The sequence below is a fragment of the Schistocerca piceifrons genome, chromosome 3 (genome assembly GCF_021461385.2).
Source record: "Schistocerca piceifrons isolate TAMUIC-IGC-003096 chromosome 3, iqSchPice1.1, whole genome shotgun sequence".
NCBI classification, from domain to species: Eukaryota; Metazoa; Arthropoda; class Insecta; order Orthoptera; family Acrididae; genus Schistocerca; species Schistocerca piceifrons.
Genome location: NC_060140.1, coordinates 941,929,750 through 941,954,194, shown reverse-complemented (window position 1 = coordinate 941,954,194; position 24,445 = coordinate 941,929,750). Strand labels below are relative to the sequence as shown.

Here is a 24,445-nt window from a genome sequence, read left to right as displayed (position 1 = left end):
CGGTGGCTTTCTGGCTATGGACCTTGCGTCGGCCTCAGGGGGTCGAACCAACGATCCGTCATGGACTGGAACGCTGGCGCCCCATCTGCTGCTGTGTGTAGCCAGTGGTGTGACACGCCCTGATGTCCAGGAGAGCTGCTCCACCTGAATAAATCTCGTTAGAAAACGGCACCTATTTATACTCAGCTCTGCGCCTCTGTTTTCCCAAGCGCGCCGCTTTGCGTCACGTTCTCATAACACGCTAGGTTGGCCAGTGGGCCTCTTCTGCCTGTGACTTGTGACATGCCAAACAGCTATGTCTACTGTTTCAGCAATTTGATGGACCTGTAGCCTCTATTCTACTTCGCAACTGTTGGTATGCATAACTCACTACAATCCAGCCCACACTTGGCTGTAACTTGTGCTCAAAATTTCGCACAAAATTAACTTTCCCTATCCCAAACGGTGGTGCCGCTATAGTAGGTTTTTGCTATAGACTTTGAATGTAAATATTACCATGAAATTGAAATTTATTTATTGCTTTAGAAATTTAAAACTATTCTTGAACCTCATTCAAATCCTTTGCAAATATAACAGCGCTCATATTGGCACTATCTCTGAGTAATGACTGCTCTGCACAGTAGTACAAAATTTGGTTACGAAATTAACTACCATACCAGTACATTTAAAGCACTTCTGACCTAACAGAACACTGACAAACTCTGAACATAAAAAAAGCTGAACTGTTGAGCCAAAAATCTTACCTTCCAAAGCTGGCCAGAGTGGCTGAGCGGTTCTAGGCTCTACAGTCTGGAACAGCGCGACCGCTACGGCCGCAGGTTCGAATCCTGCCTCGGACATGGATGTGTGTGATGTCCTTAGGTTAGTTAGGTTTAAGTAGTTCTAAGTTCTAGGGGACCGATGACCTCAGAAGTTAAGTCCCATAGTGCTCAGAGCCATTTGAACCATTTTACCTTCCAAAACAACTTCAGTGTACTGTACATAACATAGACATTTAGAACTTCTGCTCTTCAGAATGTAATACGTGTATTTCAGTGACTTGAGTTGCCAGGTATTTCAATATCACTTGTAGTTTAATGTGAAATGGCACAGCGTCTCACATACTTGTATTAGACTTCTGTACAGAGCCAGAAATATGATTCAAATAGAATTTAAAAATTAATTGAATTCATTCAAAAATTATATTCGAACGAAATGTCATTCTCGGCAGATACCACTCTTATTAGGGCATGCCAGTAATGGTGTTACCAGCGCAAAGTTAGTGAGAAATGTAAGCTCTCACGTCTTGTGGATCAGATAAATAATAAAGACACATAACCTCTATGCAACTTCTGACAAGACAAATATACTAATCAAAATTCTTTCGAGGACTGCATACTGTGTAACAAGAGTGTTTTTGTATCTTTAATGCTGTGCTTAACTTTTTTCATGTGAACCGATGATGACGTATAAGAAAAGATACGATCGAAAGTTGCTATGCCAACCCTGATGCGAACAGTCCCTGTCAGACACATCGCTGGTAATGAGGCAGTGCCTTCATGTAAAATATGCACTTTGATGAATCAATCAATTAAGACCCTCAAACAACAAATTACTTTTAGGAATACCTATATTTTCGTTATTCATTTTGGAAGGTTTCAATGTTTGTCTTTGAGTTCTGTATGAGTAATTTCTCTGCTATTGTTACAAAGTTTACTTTGATTCATCATTGAATAAAAATTTTGATGTAGTTACATTCAACTTTCTAAGGCCAACTGAATGTTTGTGCTTACATATCGTCACATTTAATTTAACTACATTCTTCCCACCCTATCAATTTCACATTAAAATTTTGATTGAAGTTTGTAGTATGATACAAAATTACAGTTTCAAGTATGGACCATTTGCTTTTCCTAACGTCGAATTTGACTCACAGAAAAAACAAGGATTTGAAAATAAACCACTTACACTGGTATCCTCTTATTCATCTGTTTAGGTGGAATTAAAAGTGTTTCTTTCAGTTAAAGTTCGTTTATATTTTGTTTGTATCATAATGCACATATGTTGGTATTCAACAAGACTGTTGTTCCTCATTTCTTTCATTCTGTAAAAAAGTTTGCTGATATTTCCTTTGGTTTGTAGGAATTTGAAATTTGTATTCTGTTTAATTAGCACTTTTCCATTAGCTTGGAGGGCAGCGAAAACTTCTTAAATTCTAATATATTGCGTCGTTTATTCGGATACTGCGACATTATAGAGAAACTAATGATAATCACTGAAAATAATTTTTTTTGGGTGGAAGATGCTGGTTTATTAGATTTCCAAAGCTGTGGTTATGCAGGAATATAACAGCAAACCTGAAATCGCTGTGAATGAAACGAGCAGCAATCATATTTACAGTCGTCACTGCCAAGAATGCTTTGCTTTCTTTCTGTGAATATATCATGACTTTCGAAGATGGGGTTATTCAGGAACCTAACAACACAGCTTAAATTGCTGGGATCCGCTTATGAAGTGAAACAAATGAAGAAACAAAATATCACTGAATTTTTCTGCATCTGACTCATGATTAGTTGTCTTCACTTACCATAATTCATTGTGGTGTTACTGGCACCCACAGAGGACGTAAAAACCACTGACACTTAAGTACATGTTTATCACATGAACTTCATTCAAGGATTCGCTCCAAGACTGACAAAACGTGGATCATGAGCGAACACTTGCGTATGCCAAACGAACTTGAATGAACGCATCTTGCCTCCCGTTTCACCAAAAGGAATGCTCTGTACACTGATGCATGTACACTTGTTCACTCCAGTGTACAGGCACCTTAAGATTTGGCACTTCCATAGGGCATTCTTCGACCACTCTACCTACAGTCCTGTACCATTTTCACGTCCATGTTTCAGTTTTTGAAAATTTAGCAGCATATTTCACTACTGTGTCGTGAACTCGTGATATGCAGCTAAATTAAAAAAAATGAAACATGGATGTGAAAATGGCAACAAATGTGCGACTGACTGGAAAAACTGTCACCACAGCATAATTACAATAACGATATTTCATCTTTATGTAAGTACAGATATATTTTCGATAAATACTGCCTTACCACTTACAGTTGTTCCACTTGTATCTGTTTAGTCACCAGCAAATAATTTTCTTTTTATTCAAACAGTGATCTCCTGCAATATGAACATGTACATGAATATGTAAGCATCTGAGGATGGCCACAATTTCGAAACCAGTCGTGTGACGAATATATAATCTTTTATTGTGAGTGGTAGCGGATATTTCTCTACAGTCTACACCCTATAAAGCCAAAGTACATCTTTGAAAGGAGTGCAGCACAATACCTCTCGTAAAGTATATAGTGAAATAAAGGCACGCGTCCGCACTTACTGTCCTGACACTACTGCTCATTTTTTTTAGACTGTGCGTCCTTCCTGTTTATCACCTATGAAAAAACAGCCAATCGCGGAGCGCAGGCTGTCTGTTCTATCCGCTTGCCGGCATAGATAAGAGGCGATGTAGCATATGTGTAAAATGTCTGTGGTCTTAATTCTAGTCTCTCTGGTCATTACAGTAATTGCGCAATAGGCAGTTTGAGATCGAGAAGCTGATTGTAAAATGCTGACACTGACAGTCTAGAAGTAAATCCCGGTCTCTCGTATTTTATCTCGATTCAGTGAGGTAGCCATTTCACACAAAATAAAATGAAGTTTTTTCCCTTGCTTTTCTTATTGGTATCGACATGTGCAGCACAAGATACGTTTCTTACTACTAAAGTTTTTGTGATGCCCATAGTTCCATCATTGTTTAACTGGACGTTGCAAGGTACATGAGAAAGACAATACGTTAAGCGAACAGAAATTTAACTTAATTTCTTGTAGCTGCCAGTATGTATTTTCTTCTCCCAGGACATACCAGTCAGTATACGTATCGACCATCCTTATTAAATGCCCCAGACCTTCCAGACTGGATCCATTATACACACAGCAGATCAAATGGCAAAGGATATTTGTATGGTGTACCACCAATGAAACAGAATGATTTGGAGGTAATATTTAGTTTTTTGTAGCACCAATAAGCTGTAGCAGAGAGCATGTTTCATAACTCAGATTGCATAGAGTTAAATTGCGTGTAATATTTGTAGATACACGGACACTATAAAACTAGTTCACATGCATAGAGATCCGATACTGGCAGACCAAACATCCACCACTCTCCGCCACCATCCCTCACAAAAAATTCAAAATTGAACATTCGTATCATTAAATACTATTTGATCCACAGTGTTGTTCCATTCCTCTTTATTAGTTACCTGCTTCGCTATATTTCGATAGAATTTCTACATTTGTAGCAGGCTGTATTGTGTTAAATACTGCCTCTTTTGTTGATCACCTCTCAGGTTTGGTTTTAACATGCATATTTTTTTATATATAATATACCTTGTAATTCTGAACTATTTTCTACTTTTGCTTCCATTTTTCATGATATACCCCATAATTATGAACTATATTATAGTTTTGCTTCTCATAATTTTAGTGTTTTACAATATTAAAACGTATATGCTTCAGTTGATACTCTAGCAGTGACTAAGGTTGAATATGGAGGCATTAATTAAGAAAAAAATATAAATAACCCAGGTCACATTTTTCCATTCTGCAAAATAAAGTTTGCAAATTGCAAGTCAGTGGTGGATTGATGTACGAATATTGTCCAATTAGAGTATTTGTTTGGCTTTTGTGATATCGCATCTTAATTGTCCATACAAGAGGGGTCAGTGTTTTGTACAGAGATAATTAACAAGAATCTACTACTCCTAAGCAGTTGCATTTCTGATTACACTTTACAACTGCTGTTCTTCCAGTATAACTTACTTGGCATTGACTTGGATACCTGTAAGGTGACATTTTGTATCAACTATTTTACATACATAGGTAGGACTGCATCCATTCCCATAAACAGAAGTAAAATACCATACTAGGCTACGTTTGCAAAATGAAATGTAATTGGGAAATTGAGTAAAACTATTAACATAATAAGGGGAGATGGGAAACAAGTAGTTATTAGAGAAGAAAGGGCAGATGCTATGAAAAGATCAAAGATTTGAAAGATGGAGAAAGTGGTTGATGGAAAAGAAATAGTTAGTCCAAAAATGCAGACTCTTAAAGTAAACCTGTGTGCCGAATCACGACTAGAACTCAGGGCCTTAGCCCTTTGTGAGCAAGAGCTCTACCGACAGAGCTACCCAAGCTCGACTCACAGCTTGTCCTTGAAGCTTTACTTCCACCAGTACCTTGTCTCCTTCCATCCAAACTCCACACAAGCTCTCATGTGAAACTCCTGGAGGAAAGGATATTACAGGGACGTGGATTAGCCACAGCCTGGGATATCCAGGTTGCTGTTCGACACAACAGCTAATCTCATCTGCTTGTTGACATTAATATGAACAGCAACTGCTATGGCAGAGTCTATATAGCTTGAAGTATTGGCCCTCCTTCAAGCAGATCCACTTACCACATTTCACAAGCACGAAATACAGCTATGTGTCAGATAGAATGTGCATGCCTTGTTTAAGGTACGATCGGTACCACAGTTCCCCGTGGCTCCACAATTGCTGTCATGTCACCCATGAAAACTGTCTGAGGTATGATTGATAGGAAACTTCTTTGTTGTGCTCTAACAAACACTGTGCATTGCAGAGTGTCTTTTAAACTGCATGCAGGGAGATCCTCAGAAACATGTCTGGACCCCTCTTTGATTCATGTCATGCGTTCAAGAGACCACGGCAGTAAGACATAGTGTCTTCACATCATACTGAATTCTCAGTCAGAGACCACATATAGTTTTTTAATCCAAATGATACAGTGTATTGTGTGGTAAAAAAATCCATAACATGAAGTTCATCTTGGTCAAAAATGCTATTATCTGCATTGCTAATGTTTCTATATTTCATTGAAATGGCAGTCCAGTGTGGCTGATTCATATCATTATTTCGTAGTGTCCTGCCACTATTTGTTGTGTGATGCACTACTATTCTGTGTAACAGTGAAGAGTCCAGGTTGGAATATCAACAATATTATGAAAAGGATAGATAGCTACTTAACGAAAAGATGACACACTGAGTTGCAGAAAAGCATAACGAGAAGACTGTTACACATTGAGCTTTTGAGCAAAACTTTCTTCAGAAAGGAAAAAATACACATATTCTCACGAGCAAGCACATAACACATACGCATGACCATTATGTCTGACCATTCCATCCAGAATGTAACCATCATGTAGAGTTGAAGCAGCAATTTGGAGTGAGGCAGGAAAGTGGGAGGGACAGCAGATATACGTGGGTGGGGGGGGGGGGGGGAGGAGTCAGTGTTGCATGGCAGAGCATGTGGGGACTAGGAGGTGGCAGAACAAGGCTGGATGGTGCAACATAGGGAAATGTGGAAGAGGGAAGGGGAGTGTGTAGTGAAAAAGGAGCAGAGGGGAAAAGACCAGTGGGTGCAATGGCAGAGCAGCGACTCACAATGATGGTGAGGGGATGTAAATTGGATGGTCGTGGTAGAACAGAGGGGGCAGAACCTGTTGGGTGGAGGGTTTGAGGACAGTAGCTTACCCTAGGTTGAGGCTGGGATGATTTCGGGAGCAGGGAATGTGTTGTAAGGATATCTCTCATCTGTGCAGCTCAGAAAAAGTGGTGGCAAAGTGGAGCATCCAGATGGCATGGGTTGTGAAGCAGCCATTCAAATCAAGTATGCTATGTTCAGTTGCAAGTTATGCCAGGGGTTGGTCCATTTAGTTCTTTGTCACAGTTTAGAGGTGGCCATTTCTCCTGGTGGGCAGCTGGGTGATAGTCATACCAATATAAAAAGCTGCACTATGATTGCAGTAGAGCTGGTATATGACATGCAAGGGCAATACACAGCCCTTTCAACAGAAGCACGCCTCAAAACAGATCCTGATCTAAACATCCTACCTGCTGACAAAGGTTCTGTCACTGTCGTTATAGACCACATTGAGTAACTGGTGGGATTTCTCTGCCAGTTGTCTGACTCCTCCACCTATAAACTCTACCGAAGTGATCCCATACCAGAAATCCAGCATAAATTCCAATCCCTGCCCAAAGTCTTAGGCCCCTCCTCTCCTCTGATGGCTCCATCCACACCTCTATCCACATTAAACCCACTAACCACCAACAGTATCTGCATTTCAACAGCTGTTATCCCTTCCACACCAAAAAATCCCTCCCATACAGCCTGGCCACATGGGGATGGCATATCTGCAGTGACAAGAACTCCCTTGCCCAATATGCAGAAGGACTTAGTAAACAGATTTCCCATGCCATATCCCCCCCACACACCTTATCATCCCTAAGAACCAGCTACAAACAAGTGCCCCCTTCGTCACCCCAGACTGGAACAGCAATACCACATCCTTTGTCAGAGCTGTGATTATCATTCATCATGCCCTCAAATGAGGGACATCCTACCCGAGATCCTTCCCACCCCTCCTAAGGTAGTGTTCCATCATCCACTCGACACCAACAACATCCTAGTCCATCCCTGTGTCACTCCCAATCCCAAACCCTTGCCACACAGATCATATCTCGGTGGAAGATGCAGGTTCAAGACCTGCCCAATCCCCCCAACCGGCACTTCCTATTCCAGCCTTGACACAACCTTATTCTACCCCATCAGAGCCCAGCCTACCTGTGAAAACAGCTGTCATACCAGCTCTGCAGCAATCTTTGCACAGCTTTTTATATTCGTATGGCTACTAACCAGATGTCCACCAGGATGAACGGCCACCGCCAAACTGTGGCCAAGAACAAAGTGGCTCGCTCTGTGGCACAACATAAAGCTGAACATAACATGCCTCATTTCAATGACTGTTTCAGTACATGAGCCAGCTTTTCTGAAATGTGCAGATGGGAGTTACCCTTACAACACATTCTCCACTCCTGAATCATCTCAGCCTCAACCTATGGTACCTACTGTCTCCATATCCTCTACCCAATAGTTTATGTCCCTCTAATCTGTCAGGAAGTGTAAAATGGCTAAGCAGGGATGGCTAGAGGACAAATGTAAGGATGTAGAGGCTTATCTCACGAGGGGTAAGATAGATACTGCCTACAGGAAAATTAAAGAGACCTTTGGAGAAAAGAGAACCACTTGTATGAATATCAAGAGCTCAGATGGAAACCCAGTTCTAAGCAAAGAAGGGCAAGCAGAAAGGTGGAAGGAGTATATAGAGGGTCTATACAAGGGTGATGTACTTGACGACAATATTATGGAAATGGAAGAGGATGTAGATGAAGATGAAATGGGAGATAAGATACTGCGTGAAGAGTTCGACAGAGCACTGAAAGACCTGAGTCGAAACAAGGCACCGGGAGTAGACAACATTCCATTAGAACTACTGATAGCCTTGGGAAAGCCAGTCCTGAAAAAACTCTACCATCTGGTGAGCAAGACGTATGAGAGAGGCGAAATTCCCTCAGACTTCAAGAAGAATATAATAATTCCAATCCCAAAGAAAGCAGGTGCTGACTGATGTGAAAATTACCGAACTATCAGTTTAATAAGTCACAGCTGCAAAATACTAACACAGATTCTTTACAGACAAATGGAAAAACTGGTAGAAGCCGACCTCGGGGAAGATCAGTTTGGATTCCGTAGAAATATTAGAACACGTGAGGCAATACTGACCCTATGACTTATCTTAGAAGAAAGATTAAGGAAAGGCAAACCTACGTTTCTAGCATTTATAGACTTAGAGAAAGCTTTTGACAATGTTGACTGGAATACTCTCTTTCAAATTCTGATGGTGGCAGGGGTAAAATATAGGGAGCGAAAGGCTATTTACAATTTGTACAGAAAGCAGATGGCAGTTATAAGAGTCAAGGGGCATGAAAGGGAAGCAGTGGTTGGGAAGGGAGTGAGACAGGATTGTAGCCTCTCCCCGATGCTATTCAATCTGTATATTGAGCAAGCAGTAAAGGAAACAAAAGAAAAATTTGGAGTAGGTATTAAAATCCATTGAGAAGAAATAAAAACTTTGAGGTTCGCCGATGACATTGTAATTCTGTCAGAGACAGCAAAGGACTTGGAAGAGCAGTTGAACGGAATGGATAGTGTCTTGAAGGGAGGGTATAAGATGAACACCAACAAAAGCAAAATGAAGATAATGGAATGTAGTTGAATTAAGTCTGGTGATGCTGAGGGAATTAGATTAGGAAATGAGACACTTAAAGTAGTAAAGGAGTTTTGCTATTTGGGGAGCAAAATAACTGATGATTGTCGAAGTAGAGAGGTCATAAAATGTAGACTGGCAATGGCAAGGAAAGCGTTTCTGATGAAGAGATGCATGGAATGTAGCCATGTATGGAAGTGAAACATGGACGGTAAATAGTTTAGACAAGAAGAGAATAGAAGCTTTCGAAATGTGGTGCTACAGAAGAATGCTGAAGATTAGATGGGTAGATGACATAACTAATGAGGAGGTATTGAATAGAATTGGAGAGAAGAAGAGTTTGTGGCACAACATGACTAGAAGAAGGGATCGGTTGGAAGGACATGTTCTGAGACATCAAGGGATCACCAATTTAGTACTGGAGGGCAGCGTGGAGGGTCAAAATCGTAGAGGGAGACCAAGAGATGAATACACTAAGCAGATTCAGAAGGATGTGCGCTGCAGTAGGTACTGGGAGATGAAGAAGCTTGCACAGGATAGAGTAGCATGGAGAGCTGCGTCGAACCAGTCTCAGGACTGAAGACCACAACAACAACAATCTATCACATCACCATCCTCATCATGTGCCACTCTGTGCTTACACGCCCACTGGGCTTTTTCCCTTCTCTTTTCCATTGCTTTTCCGCTCCCCATTCCACTCACTCCCGCTCCTGTCTTCCCCAAAGCTTCCTGCTTCCACTCAGCTTGACAGTTGCATTTTGATTCGAATGACAGGATATAGCAGTCATGTGCTTGGTTGTGCGAAAAGGGAGAGAGAGAGAGAGAGAGAGAGAGAGAGAGAGAGAGAGAGAGAGAAAGAGAGAGAGTGTTGTTGTTATTCCTTTCTGAAGAAGAGTTTTGGCCGAAAGCTGAGTGCGTAACAGTCTTTTCATTGTGCCTGTCTGCCACTTGGTGTGTCAACATTACAGTGAGTAAAAATCCTTCCTTTGTATAATAATGTGTAAAAGTGTTTTAGTTTTCTTATTCTGCATCCACAAACTCACAAAGGACTTTTTATCGCTATTTGAAAGGGAAATAAAAACTTGTACATTAAATTAATTGTCAAATGAAAGGAGATAACTGATATTTTGTGACACTTATATTGCAGATTGTCAGGAGAATCTGACAGGGAATGATCAAGTAATATTATTATGATCCTATAGTTTGTTACTACCCTCTTAAAATTTGACAAATTCTCTGTCATCTGCACATCATTTAAGGCTCGGATAAAAGGTAGGGAATGTTGTTGGCTGCTTGAACTGTCATGATTAGGTGTGTACGTCACACTACTTGAACACTGCAAATGAACTGACTGTATGTTGTGGGGTTTTGGCAACAGCATACTTGTAACACAAGGTGCTTAGTGCTGTTATTGGAGGATCAAAGTTCCAGGACGTAAAATGTTATAATAGGAAATAATTTTAATGAAGTTGATGAAGCTGTAGTCACTGATTTCATCAAATTGTGTGATACAAGAAAGTTCCAGGGGTTTGCTAAAAATGAGCGAGAAGAAGATAAACTGAGCTTGGTGGCCAGATAATCATAGTAAACAGTATACACAGTCATGAAAATCTTGAGAAGCCCCAGTTAGCAAAGAATTTGAGTTGTAATTGGTAATGTTTTTGTGAGAACCAGTGTCAAACACAACACATTTTGTGATAAATTTAAGATTGTTTTTTGAAATGGTAGTCTATATGACTAAAAGTCTTGTAACAGATCAAGAACTGACAAAACGGTGATTTACTCATTCACCCACCTGTTGCTTCTGTAGATCGTATTATGAGGAAGAGCTCTCAAAGGCAGTGGTAGAATACTACATCATAGAGATACAGATAAATGAACCACTTCTTGAGTTGCATTAGTAACTCTCATTAAAGATAAGTAGCGTATGCTTGTCAAAGAAAAACGCTATTCTCTACAACACGCTTAAAAAGACTGCACATTAATGCCCTTCATGATTAGCAGAACACCTACCTTTAAACAAACTCTTGAAGCATATAATTAAGTAATGTTTTAGTAGAATACAAAATAATGGAATGCTAAATAAGTCAGCCACTGTGTAGTGGAGATGTTCAATAGCAGATAGTCATATAAAGAAGAGGGAGAAAACAGTGGATCAGTTTATGAACTTGAGTTTGGTATGCACATACATACAGTGACATTTTTCCTGTGTTGCAGACCAATTGAGGTGAATGGTTACATTGTGTGGTAAACCCAGAGTTTTCCAGTAAATATTGTGTTCTTGAAGGACATACAGGTTTAAAAAAGGAAGGTAAAGTGGCAAAGTGCGATGATAAATATAAAGGTTTTCAGACAAATCATATTCTGCTCCATTATCATTTCTCAGACAAACATCTAGTAATTGCATCCAGTCTTAGGCTATATTGACAAATTACAACGCTGTATTGAGTGTGGAAGAAGAACCTCCTTTGGTTTACTGCACAGTATTCAGTCTTTGTGGCTGTGGCAGTGGTGGTGGCTCTGAGCACTATGGGACTCAACAGCTGAGGTCATCAGTCCCCTAGAACTTAGAACTACTTAAACCTAACTAACCTAAGGACATCACACACATCCATGCCCCAGGCAGGATTCGAACCTGCGACCGTAGTGGCCACATGGTTCCAAACTGTAGCGCCTAGAACTGCACGGCCACACAGGCCAGCTCAGTCTTTGTAAGACATAGAATTGAAACCAAACTAAATCCATGAGATGAGATGGTTTTTTTCAGTTTGAGTGAATTTGAGCATAAACTAATACATGGGATTGAATCAGAGATTGTCTCAAATATCTTATTCAACATTCTTAATAAAAAAAAGTGAGGTCAGTAACATCTAATTGACTTTGATGTCATCAGAGATGAAACATTAACTTGTACTGTATTGGACTGGGATAAAAAATAAAATCATCAGTGGCCTCTTTTAATCAGTAGCATTCACCTGAATCTATTTAGGAAAACCTAAACATGAATAGTAGGATGGTGATTTGAACCCCTCCTCCCCTTCAGTACGAGTTCAGTGCCTTAACAAATATGTAAACCTGCATTTTAGAAAGGTTTTCAGTGGTTCGGTATGAGACAGTTTTACTTACAAGGTGGCAGTTCAATATGCATGATAGGGCTAATTCTTGCTGATAGAAGTCATTATTCAGCACCAGAACTAGTAACAATGCATGACTACCTACCATTTTTATCCATAGATAACAAACTGTAATGTGTATGGGTCATCCTCAATTCTTTAGGTGTAACAAAGGTAAAAAATTGTGTGTGGTTTCTTTGCTACAAATGGAATCATTGCTACAGCCACACTTGAAACTGTAGGATGGTACAATCAAATTGATATGCTTAAGCAGGCTGTCCACCATTTTTCAAAATTCCCTTGGTCAAGTTGCCAAAGATAGTCTAACATGTACATCTGTTTCACTTTGAGAATCATCACACAATGCACAAAACAAGCACATTGCAGACATTGGCTCTCCCACATTCTTCTCACACCTGAGATCTGGCTATGTGCAATTTCTTCAAACTGGTTATTTCTTTCAAAATGATTTTCATGGAAAATGAGTTTGTCTAGGAAACAGATTTTGTATATATTGAAAACATGATAAGTTTGGTATCTACAGCAGCAACTTTACTTTGTGACCAATTCAGTAGCTAAGTAGTGGGTTCAGAAGTTGTAAATATGTAAGTATTTTTCATGCATCTGTGAACCAAGAAAGCAATATTAACAATCTTTGAAACCACGAAGATTGGCAGGAAAGATAATTAAGTTAGGCATTTCACCCCTATGACCCAGCAACTGGTGATGATATAGGGCATTTTAAATACAGTCCATCCACAAAACTCCAAACCTGCAAGGGCACAAGTCCAATGAAACCAATGCCAACAATTGTTAGAGATTTAAAATGTATTATTTAGACCTAAAAAGTATTCCTGATTCATCCCACAGCATAGTCATACAGGTTACACTTTTCTTCAAATGTCTGATTTATTACTGTCTTAAATAAGTCATACATTTGCAATTTGAGAACTGGTTTCTGCTGCATGAGAATGTATGAGAATGTGACTGACCAAAAATCATACAACAGCAACATCTCATTCTCCAATATTCACAAAATTTGGAAGTAGGAGACTCCCTTCTTTTCCATAAAGTGAAGTATATTCCAAAAGCAATTCAACATGGATCCATTACTTATTGCCACCTGAAAGACATCCAAAGAGAAGACTTTCTGAACTAAGCAAGGAGTGTATTGACAAAGCTAGTGTTGATAGTTGAATGAATGAAATTTCTTGTGCACCCAGTGTGCATTTTTATTCGCCTGTCCTGAGAACTTTTCAGACTGAGTGTGTTTTAGCACCTAATTTGACTAAATTAACAATATGTATATTCTCTCAATTTGTCAGTGTTTATATTGGAATTAAATATTGATGGTTTTGGAGTATTAGAATATTTCTTGCATTATGTAAACTGGAATTTCCAGAAATATTGAAAGACCTTCTAAATGATCACCTGTCAATATAACTGGAGACAAGAAAACAATTCAAATCCATGAAAAACAGTAGCAATATTATTTGACATGTTGACTGCCACAATGCTGCCCACAGCCACAGCAGAGCCTTTCACCTAACATCGTCTGCTCGCCAGTGACCACAGCAAAGACACCATGGTGTGGCCTGGTCTGGCAGTGAAACATCCATCACTATGCATGTGGCAGTTAATGTATTAATGAATACAGGAGAGCACATGAGTAATCGGATAGAAAATAAGTAAATAAAACCATCAGAGAACTTGGTGCTAAATGTAGTAAGCTGACATAACCTTCATAAACTAAAAAAAGTAATATTTAATGGAATGATGTCTCAACAACTTGAAGCCAGTTTGACAATGTTGCGGTTCCACCAACAGTGAAGGAAGTGCACTCACCCAAACTGTTAAACAAATGTAGTCTTTGCTTCTGTTGTGTGCATATTGGTCAAGAGTTTATACTCAAACATACCAAACACAGCTAAGTTAACAGCTGAATAAATGTCAAAGCTATTGATTTTACAGAAATTCATAGTGAGTGGACTCAAACCAGTACTAAGAGCCACACAGTGGTGATCACCTCTTAAATGAAACTGTACATATGTAGTGATAATACAGTGGTGTCGTGTTGGACAATGACTTTTTTATAGAAATGAAAGTTCCAAAAAATGAATGGTTGCTCTGGATTGCGTGTTCACTGTAGCTGACATATTTATTGTGAGAGACCTTGCAGCTAAATTGGTATTTAAGAATATATATTATTTTCTAGTTTCAGGGGCAGAGTGACTATTTTTGATCTCTCTAGTTCATCTTCAGATCTGTGTAGTTGCATCAATAACATATCATGTTTTTATGGAATGACAGTTGTTATCGGTATTCTAATGTGTATTTCCAATACAGACATGATGGGTTGTTGACACCATTACATAGATCGGAATATGATCCAGGTGGATTGAAACTAGTCATACTTTTAATATATGTGGCAGAAACTGGAAAATAAACTAAATCTAAAATTTTTTGATAGTTTATTTAAACTGCCGGGCAAAGTTTGCAGATTTGCAAGTGTAGATTTTGTGTGTGGTCTGAGGCATCAATGTTGTTGCTTGATGAGCTAGTGATGAATTCTCCAGTCAATCATAGTGTTTGTCCAATGTAACATTCTCTTTTCTTAAGTGTGTCATGAGAATAAATTAATAAAATCCAAACATTTCCAGTTTATTGATTCCAAGTGTTTCAGATTGTGAACGACACATATTTGCAATGTATATTACTTATTATTAGAACAGGTAATGCTACTTGCATTATTTGTGCTTAGCTGTTGTAATTGTTTGATGGAAATTATTGTTCTCCATTCTGATCATTGCAAAGTTCTTGCTGAGTTTGTTGATATTTAAACTTGCAATTATGGGTTAGTAACTTTTTCTTATAGTAAGTAGTTGAAATCTGTTTATAGATCACTTGTGCTGTTTATTCATAAAAACAGTTTCTGAACTACATCTTAAAAAAGAAAAAAAAGATATTACTTCCAAAAATACAGCTGCTTCTACCCATACTAACACACATTGCAAAAACTACTGCCATGTGATTACAGCCACCGTAATACAGTATATATAACATCAGAACAATGTTGACTGCCTTGGATGTTGTTAGACATATTTTAATTAACTTACGATTATCAAAAACATTTATGAAATTATTTAGTATAACATTGCACAATCACAAAACATAACATAGTTCTTATGATTCAATTTATTAATTACACATGCTTTCTGTCCCAAAAATTACATCCTGAATATTTTTAACAATAAATATTACAAAATGATAATTTTGGACAGAAATAAATTCATCTTGCACTTTCCTACAATTGTGGCAGTTCCTTATTAACAATTCATATTGTTTCATACGAGTTACTCCATTGGTGTAAGTTAGAAATAAAGATATGATCCTATACAGGTACATGTAAATGAATTGAAGTATATCGACTTGTATAGTAGTCCAATGTATCATACTAAAATATGTGAGTCTTGATATGTTACATTACACTGTACATTAATTCAGCTATTGTCACTTCCAATGACAATGTTTTCAATGAACAGTGATTACACTCTGAAATCAACCCTCAATTTCTTGGCTGGTGAAGAAAAGTACCTATTCATGTACAAGCTTGCTGCAGTGTTTACAGAAAAGTTTTGATTTACAAACATGGGATCTCATTCTAAAAGAAAAGCTGATTTGAGTTTTCTTAAAATAAAAGAAGATTTAACTTCCCTTAAAAAGATTTTTTGTGTGTTATCCCTGAGGACAAAGGATCACTTACTATAGTATTTGACTGTGAGGAATATGTGACTGAGGGGTATTGAGCTCTCAGACACTTTAGTGTAGAAAATTGTCCCTAATAACCCCATTCCTTTCCTCTAGACAGCTGCAGATAATCCTGAAAACCCTAGGTCCCTCACAAGGGCTCACAACTATCCATAGAAAACCAGATCCACACTCCCCACTTTGTACTTACTTCTCAAAATACATTTCATTTCATTTTATTACAACCATCCTGGCTGTCCCGCCATGACTGGCCTTTAAAGCCCCCACCAAATGCATCTCAGTCCTGTTCTGCCTGCATTTCCAATCCATCATATAGAGGCTCTGTCCTACGTAAAAGACAAATCACTTCCTAGAATGCCTCAGATCCATTCCTACCTGGAACCCTCCATTTCACCATTGATGTGATGTGATTTCTTTACACACTCATACCGTGCACATACAATCTCTCAGAATACTACTACCCTCAGAAGCCACATGTAAGTCTCCTTAAGACCTTGTTCATTGACACACTAGTCAACTTCATCCTTGGTGATATGAGACTGCAGCTTTGGAGCAGCAGCTCCACAACTGTATACTTTCATAAATTTTTATTTTGTCCATCTCAGTTTCATGAGTATCAGTTTACTGCTGCACAGGTTACCAGTTTCGGGCTGACACTCCCACTCTCAAACCACACACCATGTTATTAGCCGCAACTAGTTACTCAACGTCATGCCAAAAGACACAAACTGCTTAGACTGTCATATCAAGGAGTGTATTTGTTGTTCACAGTGTGACTTTCCTGTACGAAACAGTTTGTGCCTTTTGGTACTGTGTCGTGTAACTAGTTACAGATAATAATTTGAGAAGGGGTGAGTCGGCCAGAAACTGGTAACCACTGTAGAGATAAATTATATATTCGTGAAACTGAGATGAACAAAATAAAAATTAATCAAATTTTCCCCAACTTCGTCCTTACCCACAACTACTCCACTTTCGAGGGCCAGACACCTACAGCTAAGTCAGAGAGGCTACTATGGCAACCAGATTCACCCTAATGGAAGAGGCCTTCCTCAAGACTCAGAAGCTGAGCCCTGGCTTGGTACTGATTTATTGATGACATATTTGTGGTCTGGACTCATGGTGAAGAAGAACTACTCCACTTCATGCAACTCCATTTCTGAACTCAAATTCATATGATCCTTTTCCATATGCAGAGTAACTTTCCGTGAAATTGACCTCTACATCACGGAAGCCCATGTCCAAACCTCAATCCACTTAAAACTTACTAACAAGTATCAACTCTTACGCTTTCATAACTACCACCTCTTCCATATAAAACACTCCCTTCCCTACAGCCTAAGCAAATGTATCTGCTCCATCACAAAATCCATCAACACATACATCAACTACATCTCCCAGGTTTTCCTTTCCTGCAACTACCTCAAAAATCTTATTCGCAAACAAATCTCACTGGCGCTATCCTCCTCTCACCTTCTTACTAATACAGTTGCCATTTCCAAAAAATTCAGCCCCAATGGGACCCAGTTACATCCAAGCCTTGAATGCTTCAATATTTAACTCCAACAAGGCTGTGATTTTCTGAAGTCAAGCCCTGAAATGAGATACTGTCTCCCTGATATCCTCCCTACACCACCCACTAGTCACCTATCGCTCGGCCTAACATCCTTATGACATACCCAAACCATTATCTTAACTGTAAAACTTGTCCCAAGCATCCACCCTTTATCATCTACTCCAGACCACTGGGAAATCCTAGAATATCAGAGGCAGAGCTACCAGCAAAGCAACACAAGTTGTTTATCAACTTACTTCTGCCGACTACACAGCATTTTGTGTAGGTATGATGACCAATAAACTGGCTGAATGCATGAATGGTCATAAAAGAACTGTCCGCCTTGAGGGTGCCCAGCACAGAGTTGCTGAGTGTGCTGTACAGCATACGTAACCTTCCACAGCGAACACCTGCTGCACCACTGTGAGTTCCAATGTCTCCTTTGCAGCACTCCACCCACACAGACCCAGCCCGCACTATGCTTAGAACCAATGTGGATCATGTGGTGGGTGTACGTAAGGTTTACATATCACGGGGTGTAGTTATATGCATACATTCACGTCCATTTGTATCCACCTGTCAGGGATACTTTTATTTACCCCACCCTGTATATGTCTGTCGGCAGTACTACACATTTCACCTCCTGAAGGTAAATAATGGCAACCATTTCTGTCTCATAATTTGTTAGTTTTCTCAGTAGAATGTCTATTTGATGCCATTAAAGCCTAATATAACGTTTAACCAAGCAGAGGAAGGGAAGCTTAGGGTTAAAATATTACCAGTATCATTTTATACTGCTAATAGAATCTCTGACGTTGTCGCTGAGAAAACCAAATCCCAGTATAGTATTTGCAGGAAAGCGCCTACCACTTTTGGACTAAATTTTAAAACTAACTTGGAAAACACAAGTTGTTCTTCAGTAATACGGGGGCTGGGTTTTTTTTTCCACCTCCGATTGGCTGTAAATAAAAGAAAAATGTACAGAAAATAATAAATTTATTACCAAAAGTACAGTAAAGTCTTAACTTATTTAAAACGATTGAGGCAATTGTCATACATTGACACCAGCTTTTCAATGCCTTCCTCGAAGAATGTTGCCGCCAGTGAGGACAGGTAAGTCTTGACGGCATCCTGAAGTTCTTCGTTAGTAGCGAAACGCTGCCCACCTAACCATGACTTCAGTTCTCGGAACAGGTGATAATCACTTGATGCTAGGTCCGGGCTATATGGTGGATGTTCAAAAACTTCCCATTTAAACTTTTTGAGGAGGTCTCTTGTCATGTTGGCACTGTGTGGTTGGGCGCTGTCATGGATCAAAACAACGCCAGACAAAAGCATTCCTCTGCGTTTGTTTTGAATGGCTCTGCGAAGACGACGTAAAGTTTCGCAATAAACTTCCTTGGTTATCGTCGTAGCTTGCTCCATAAAGTCCATCATCAGCACTCCTTTATGGTCCCAAAACACAGTGGCCATTGTTTTTCTTTTCGTCAGTGAATGTTTAAACTTTTTTGGCTTGCTTGGGGAAGCTGTGTGCATCCACTGCTTTGATTGTTCCTTTGTTTCAGGATTGTCATAGAGGACCCACGTTTCATCGCCAGTAACAATCGACTTCAAAAAAACGTTTCCCTCATTGGCGTAACGTGTGAGAAACGATAATGCTGACGCCAGCCTTTTACGTTTTGTGGTCGGTACTCAGCATTTTTGGGATCCAACGTGCACACAATTTCCGATAGCCTAGGTCTTGAGTCACAATTGTGTACAAAACAGATCTTGAAATGTCTGGAGATTCATCTGACAGTTCGCTAATTGTAAACCTTCGTTTGCATCTCACCACCTGATCAACACGCTCAATGAGGCCTACAGTGGCGACAGACTTGCGACCTTGTCCACCTTCATCATGGACGTCTGTTCGTCCTTCTTTAAATTTTCGACACCATTCCCGAACACTACCATCACTCATAACGTTGTTACCATACACGTTGCTCATTCTGCGATGGATTTCCACAGCACTACATCCTTCTGCTTGCAGAAAATGGATTACACTTCGTAACTCACATTTGGCGGGAGCATCGAGCGTAGTGGCCATGTTTACAAGGACGTAGCTCGGCTACAACTGACAAACTGCAGCTGAAAACGGCAGAGGTTGTGGTGGGGGAGCTGCGCAATCGCATGACGTGCAGGTCCGGCCCCTCCCTACCTCTTACTTGCTTAGATAGACGATCGTAGATGACTTTTATTCATCTTTCGTGCTGTGTAATCAATAATACCAGGAACATTCACAAATTATTAAATAGAGTTCAGCCTTTTCAAACAGGAATGCAACAGTTGAGTGTGATTTTTCATTAAATAAAAATTTGCTCCTCAAAAATTGACATGAATAAAGTTCAGTTGCTCAGTGAACAGTGGAAGATGCAATAACATTCTATGAGAGCATTCAGAATATCCCTATTACCCAAGTATTGCCGAGCAATGTTATAGCTGCCCACAGGAGATATAAGAGTCAAGAAAATCTGAAAAAGAAAAGGGCAGAAAATAGGAATATTATGAAAAGGAAAGTTGCCACTCACCGTATAGCGTAGATGCTGAGTCGCAGATAGGCACAACAAAAAGACTGACACAAATAAGCTTTTTGCCAGCAAGGCCTTTGTCAAAAATAGACCAAACACACACCAAGCAAACGCAACTCTCACACACATAACTGCAGTCTCTGGCATCTGAAGTCACACTGTGAGCAGCAGCACCAGTGCATGATGGAATGGCAACTGGGAAGGGGTAAGGAGGAGGCTGGGGCTGGTTGGGGGAGGGATAGTAGGGTAGGGGTGGGGGACAGTGAAGTGCTACTAGGGAGCAAGCAGGGATGAGGTGGAGAGAGGGTAGGGCAGCTATATGCAATCGGGAGGTTAGATGGATGGTAGATAAGAGGTTGGGGGAGGGGGGGTTGCAGAAAAAGAAAGAAGTAAAAGGACTGAGTGTAATGTTGGGATAAGGGCTGTGTAGGGCTGGAATGGGAACAGGGAAGGGGCTGGATGGGTGAGGACAATGACTAACAAGGGTTGAGACCAGGAGGGTTACAGGAATGCAGGATATATTGCAGGGAATTTTCCCACCTACGCAAATTCAGAAAAGCTGGTGTTGGTGGGCAGGATACATATGGCACAGGCTGTGAAGTAGTCATTGAAATGAAGGCTGTTGTGTTGGGCAGCATGCTCACCAACAGGCTGGTCCATTTCTTTCTTGGCGACAGTTTGTCGGTGGCCATTTGTGCGGACAGACAGCTTGTTGGCTGTCATGCCCATGTAGAATGCAGCACAGTGGTTGCAGCTTAGCTTGGAGTTCACACGACTGGTTTCAAAGGTGAACCTTGAAAGGAGGAGGAAAGTGAAGAAACCTGACACATTGATAGAAGAAAAGACACCAGATGAATAATTAAAATGTTGTAGAGTAAAAATTAACAATAATGAATTATTATGGGTGCAGTTATGTTTGCAAATTTCAGTCTACTTTAAAACATTCATTGTCATAGAGAATGTAATTTGTTATGTTACTAGGAGGAGTAATTTAGTTATTTGTAGGATGTAAAAATTATGTGCTACTTGTTATTTAGTCTTTGTTAGGAGTTTGTGAGAGCAGCATTTAAAAATATACAATGTTAAAAATGTAATTATGAAAAAAAATAATAAATAAAAATGAGAGTGTGGAAATGGCCAAACCTATAAAAATAAAAATTATTGTTTTCTGTAGTAACTGAGAAAATATATATGTCTTAAGAATCAAGGGGCAGAAAAATTTTATTTATTTGATCATGGAATGTCAAGAAAATCAATACCAAAATAAAAGTGTGAACCATGTAATAGGGAGGCTAACAACTCAATGCTATGTGATGTGGCATCTGATCAAAGGCTGTAATTGTTGATGGAGTTATTCTGTGAGACTGTTGGCAGTGGAGCTATAGTTATAAGTTTGAATTAATTCCACCAAGTAGTGTTGAAAGTGCAAAGAGGTATGACTCAAACTGTTTGCATTTACCTACAGTGATTTGGAGACAGGTATTCCAATCTCCAGTCACTTATATAACTGCAACAGTCCAGCCGATTAACAAAAATAATCATATTTTGTACTTTATTTTATGACAATATATTGAATTTGACAAATACTTAACTAATGAAATTGGCTGCATGTCTGTAGTTGACGATAGGTCCAGGTCATATTTAAAACTATGGGATAAAACATTGATTTTAAGCTCGTGTTATTTTGCATTGTCTCAACTTCAAATACAGCATTTAAATTTTGCATAAACTGGTTAAAGAACGGTACATTTTTGTTTCAAACTCTGACAATATAACCAACACTAACTATCTTTTACAACCTCCATCTTACTATCTTGCTTAGCCTTGTGCCAATCCTTATAAAAATATAAAACAGTTGGTGAAATCTGATACATTACTTGTATTAATACTTTTGTAAAGACATAATGAAAAACTTGTGTGCGACAGTAAGTTTAAATAAATGTAATTATAAATATACAACAATGGAATAGAAGTTAAATTGTATCAAGTAATACATTGAAATTGTGTATTGCCCAGTCCTATGTAAAACTGGTATCTTAAACTTCCTTGTTCAAGTATAATATTAAATCTAAGGCTGTTACAGTACAGCAGCAATCCACTTGTGAAAGAAAGCTATATCTACAGTCGTTGCCGTTGCAACTTTCTTTGCATCTACATCTGTGTGATTATTCTGCTATTCACTGCAAAGTGCCTGGCACTGGGTTCAGTGAACCACCTTCAATCTGTCTCAAGAAAATCTAGCACTTAAATTTTTCTGTGTGAGCCCTGATTTCTTGTATTGATGATCATTTCTCCCTATGTAGGTGGGTGCCAACGGAATGTTTTTGCAATCAGAGCAGAAAACTGGTGATTGAAATGTCATGAGAAGATCCTGTCGCAACAAAAAATGCCTTTGCTTTAATGATTGCCACTCCAGTTCACATATCATGTCTGTGGCACTATCTCCCCTATTTCACGGTAATACAGAATGAGCTGCCCTTCCTTGAACTTTTTCGATGTCATCTGTCAGTCCCATCTGATGCAGATTGCACACCACACAGCAATACTCCAGGATAAGGCGGACAAGTGTGATGTAAGCAGTCCTTTTAGTAGATCTGTTGCACCTTCTAAGTGTGTGCCAGTGAATCACAGTCTTTGGTTTGCTCTATCCACAGTATTATCTAAGTGATCATTTCAGTTTAGGTTATTTGTAATTTTGATCCCTAAGTATTTAGTTGAATTTATAGCCTTCAGATTTGTGTGACCTATCGCGTATTAGAAATTTAGCAGATATCTTTTAGTATTCGTGAATAACTTCACACTTTTCTTTATTCATGGTCAATTGCCACTTTTTGCACCATACAGATATATTATCTAAATCATTTTGTAATTTGTTTTGGTCATCTGATGACTTTACAAGACTGTAAATGGCAGCATCATCTGCAAATAATCTAAGAGGGATACTCAGATTGTCTCCTATGTCATTAATGTAGATCAAGAACAACAGAGGACCTATAACACTTACTTGGGGAATGCCAGATATTAGTTCTGTTTTACTCAATGACCTTCCATCTATTACTAAGAACTGTGACCTTTCTGACAGGAATTCACAAATCCAATCGCACAACTGAGGTGATATTCCATAGACATGCAGTTTGGTTAGAAGACACTTGTGAGGAACGGTGTTGAAAGCCTTCTGGAAATCTAAAAATATGGAATCAGTTTGTCGATAGCACTCATTACTTCATGAGTAAGAATGATATTTTCTCAACCCGTGCTGACTACGTGTCAATAAATTGTTTTCTTCGAGGTAATTCATGATGTTGAAACACGGTATATGTTCCAAAACCCTACTGCAAATCGACAGTAGTGATATGGGCCTGTAAGTCAGCATATTACTCCTATTACCCTTTTTGGGCATTGGTGTGACTTGAGCAATTTTCCAGTCTTTAGGTATGAATCTTTCAGTGAGTGAGCAGTTGTATATATTTGCTAAATATCAGCACACTCTGAAACGAACCTGGCTGGTATACAATTTGGACTGGAGGCATTGCCTTTATTAAGCTGCTTTGCTACACCAAGGATACCTAATCTGTGTTTCTCACCTTGGCAGTTGTTCTTGACTGGAATTCAGGAATATTTACTTCATCTTCTTTGGTGAAGTAGTTTCAGAAAACCGTGTTTAATAACTCTGCTTTAATGACACTGTCATCAGTGACTTCACTGTTGTTATCGCACAGTGAAGGTATGGATTGCATCTTGCCACTGGTGTGCTTTATGTATAATCAGAATCTCTTTGGGTTTTCTGTCAGATTCCGAGACAGAGTTTCATTGCCACATTGAAGTATGCGCCATATTTTGAACTTCTGCAAAACTTTGCCAATCTTGGGAATTTTGCGTTCTTTTAAATTTTGCGTGCTTTTTTTATTGCTTCCACAACAGTGATCTGACCCTTATTGTGTACCATGGGGGATCAATACCATCACTTATTAATTAATGTGGTATATAGATGGTTTACTGTCCATATCAACCAAAAGCTAATTGTGTCCGTGTCCATTTCCCAAGTCAATCAATAAGCTTGCATGAAACCAACTCAGAAGCAAATCAATCTCTGAGTCCACAGCCAATGTAATATTGGTATAAGCAAATAGTTCATATCAAAGGCATTATCATAAAAACAGTGCTGGAGTCAAAAGGTGCTGGGCAGCTGTTTTCTCCTAGTGAGATATCAAAGGATCAGATCATGTGAAATACAGGTGGTGGCAGAGTGTTAGAGATTTGTGTTACTTGAA

General features: G+C 39.2%; 1 protein-coding gene across 3 annotated transcripts in view; it reads left to right on the top strand.

Annotated features, from left to right (window-relative positions):
• Nucleotides 1-3,563: 3,563 nt before the first annotated feature.
• The window catches only part of LOC124789814 (epsilon-sarcoglycan), a 101,738-nt gene continuing 80,856 nt past the window's right edge, over nt 3,564-24,445 (top strand). For all 3 annotated transcript variants that reach the window (XM_047257295.1, XM_047257296.1, XM_047257294.1), the window contains exons 1-2: nt 3,564-3,813; nt 3,897-4,036. In XM_047257295.1, coding sequence (XP_047113251.1) covers nt 3,693-3,813; nt 3,897-4,036 — 261 coding nt within the window. In that variant the 5' untranslated portion in view covers nt 3,564-3,692. The remainder of the gene's footprint in view (nt 3,814-3,896; nt 4,037-24,445) is intronic.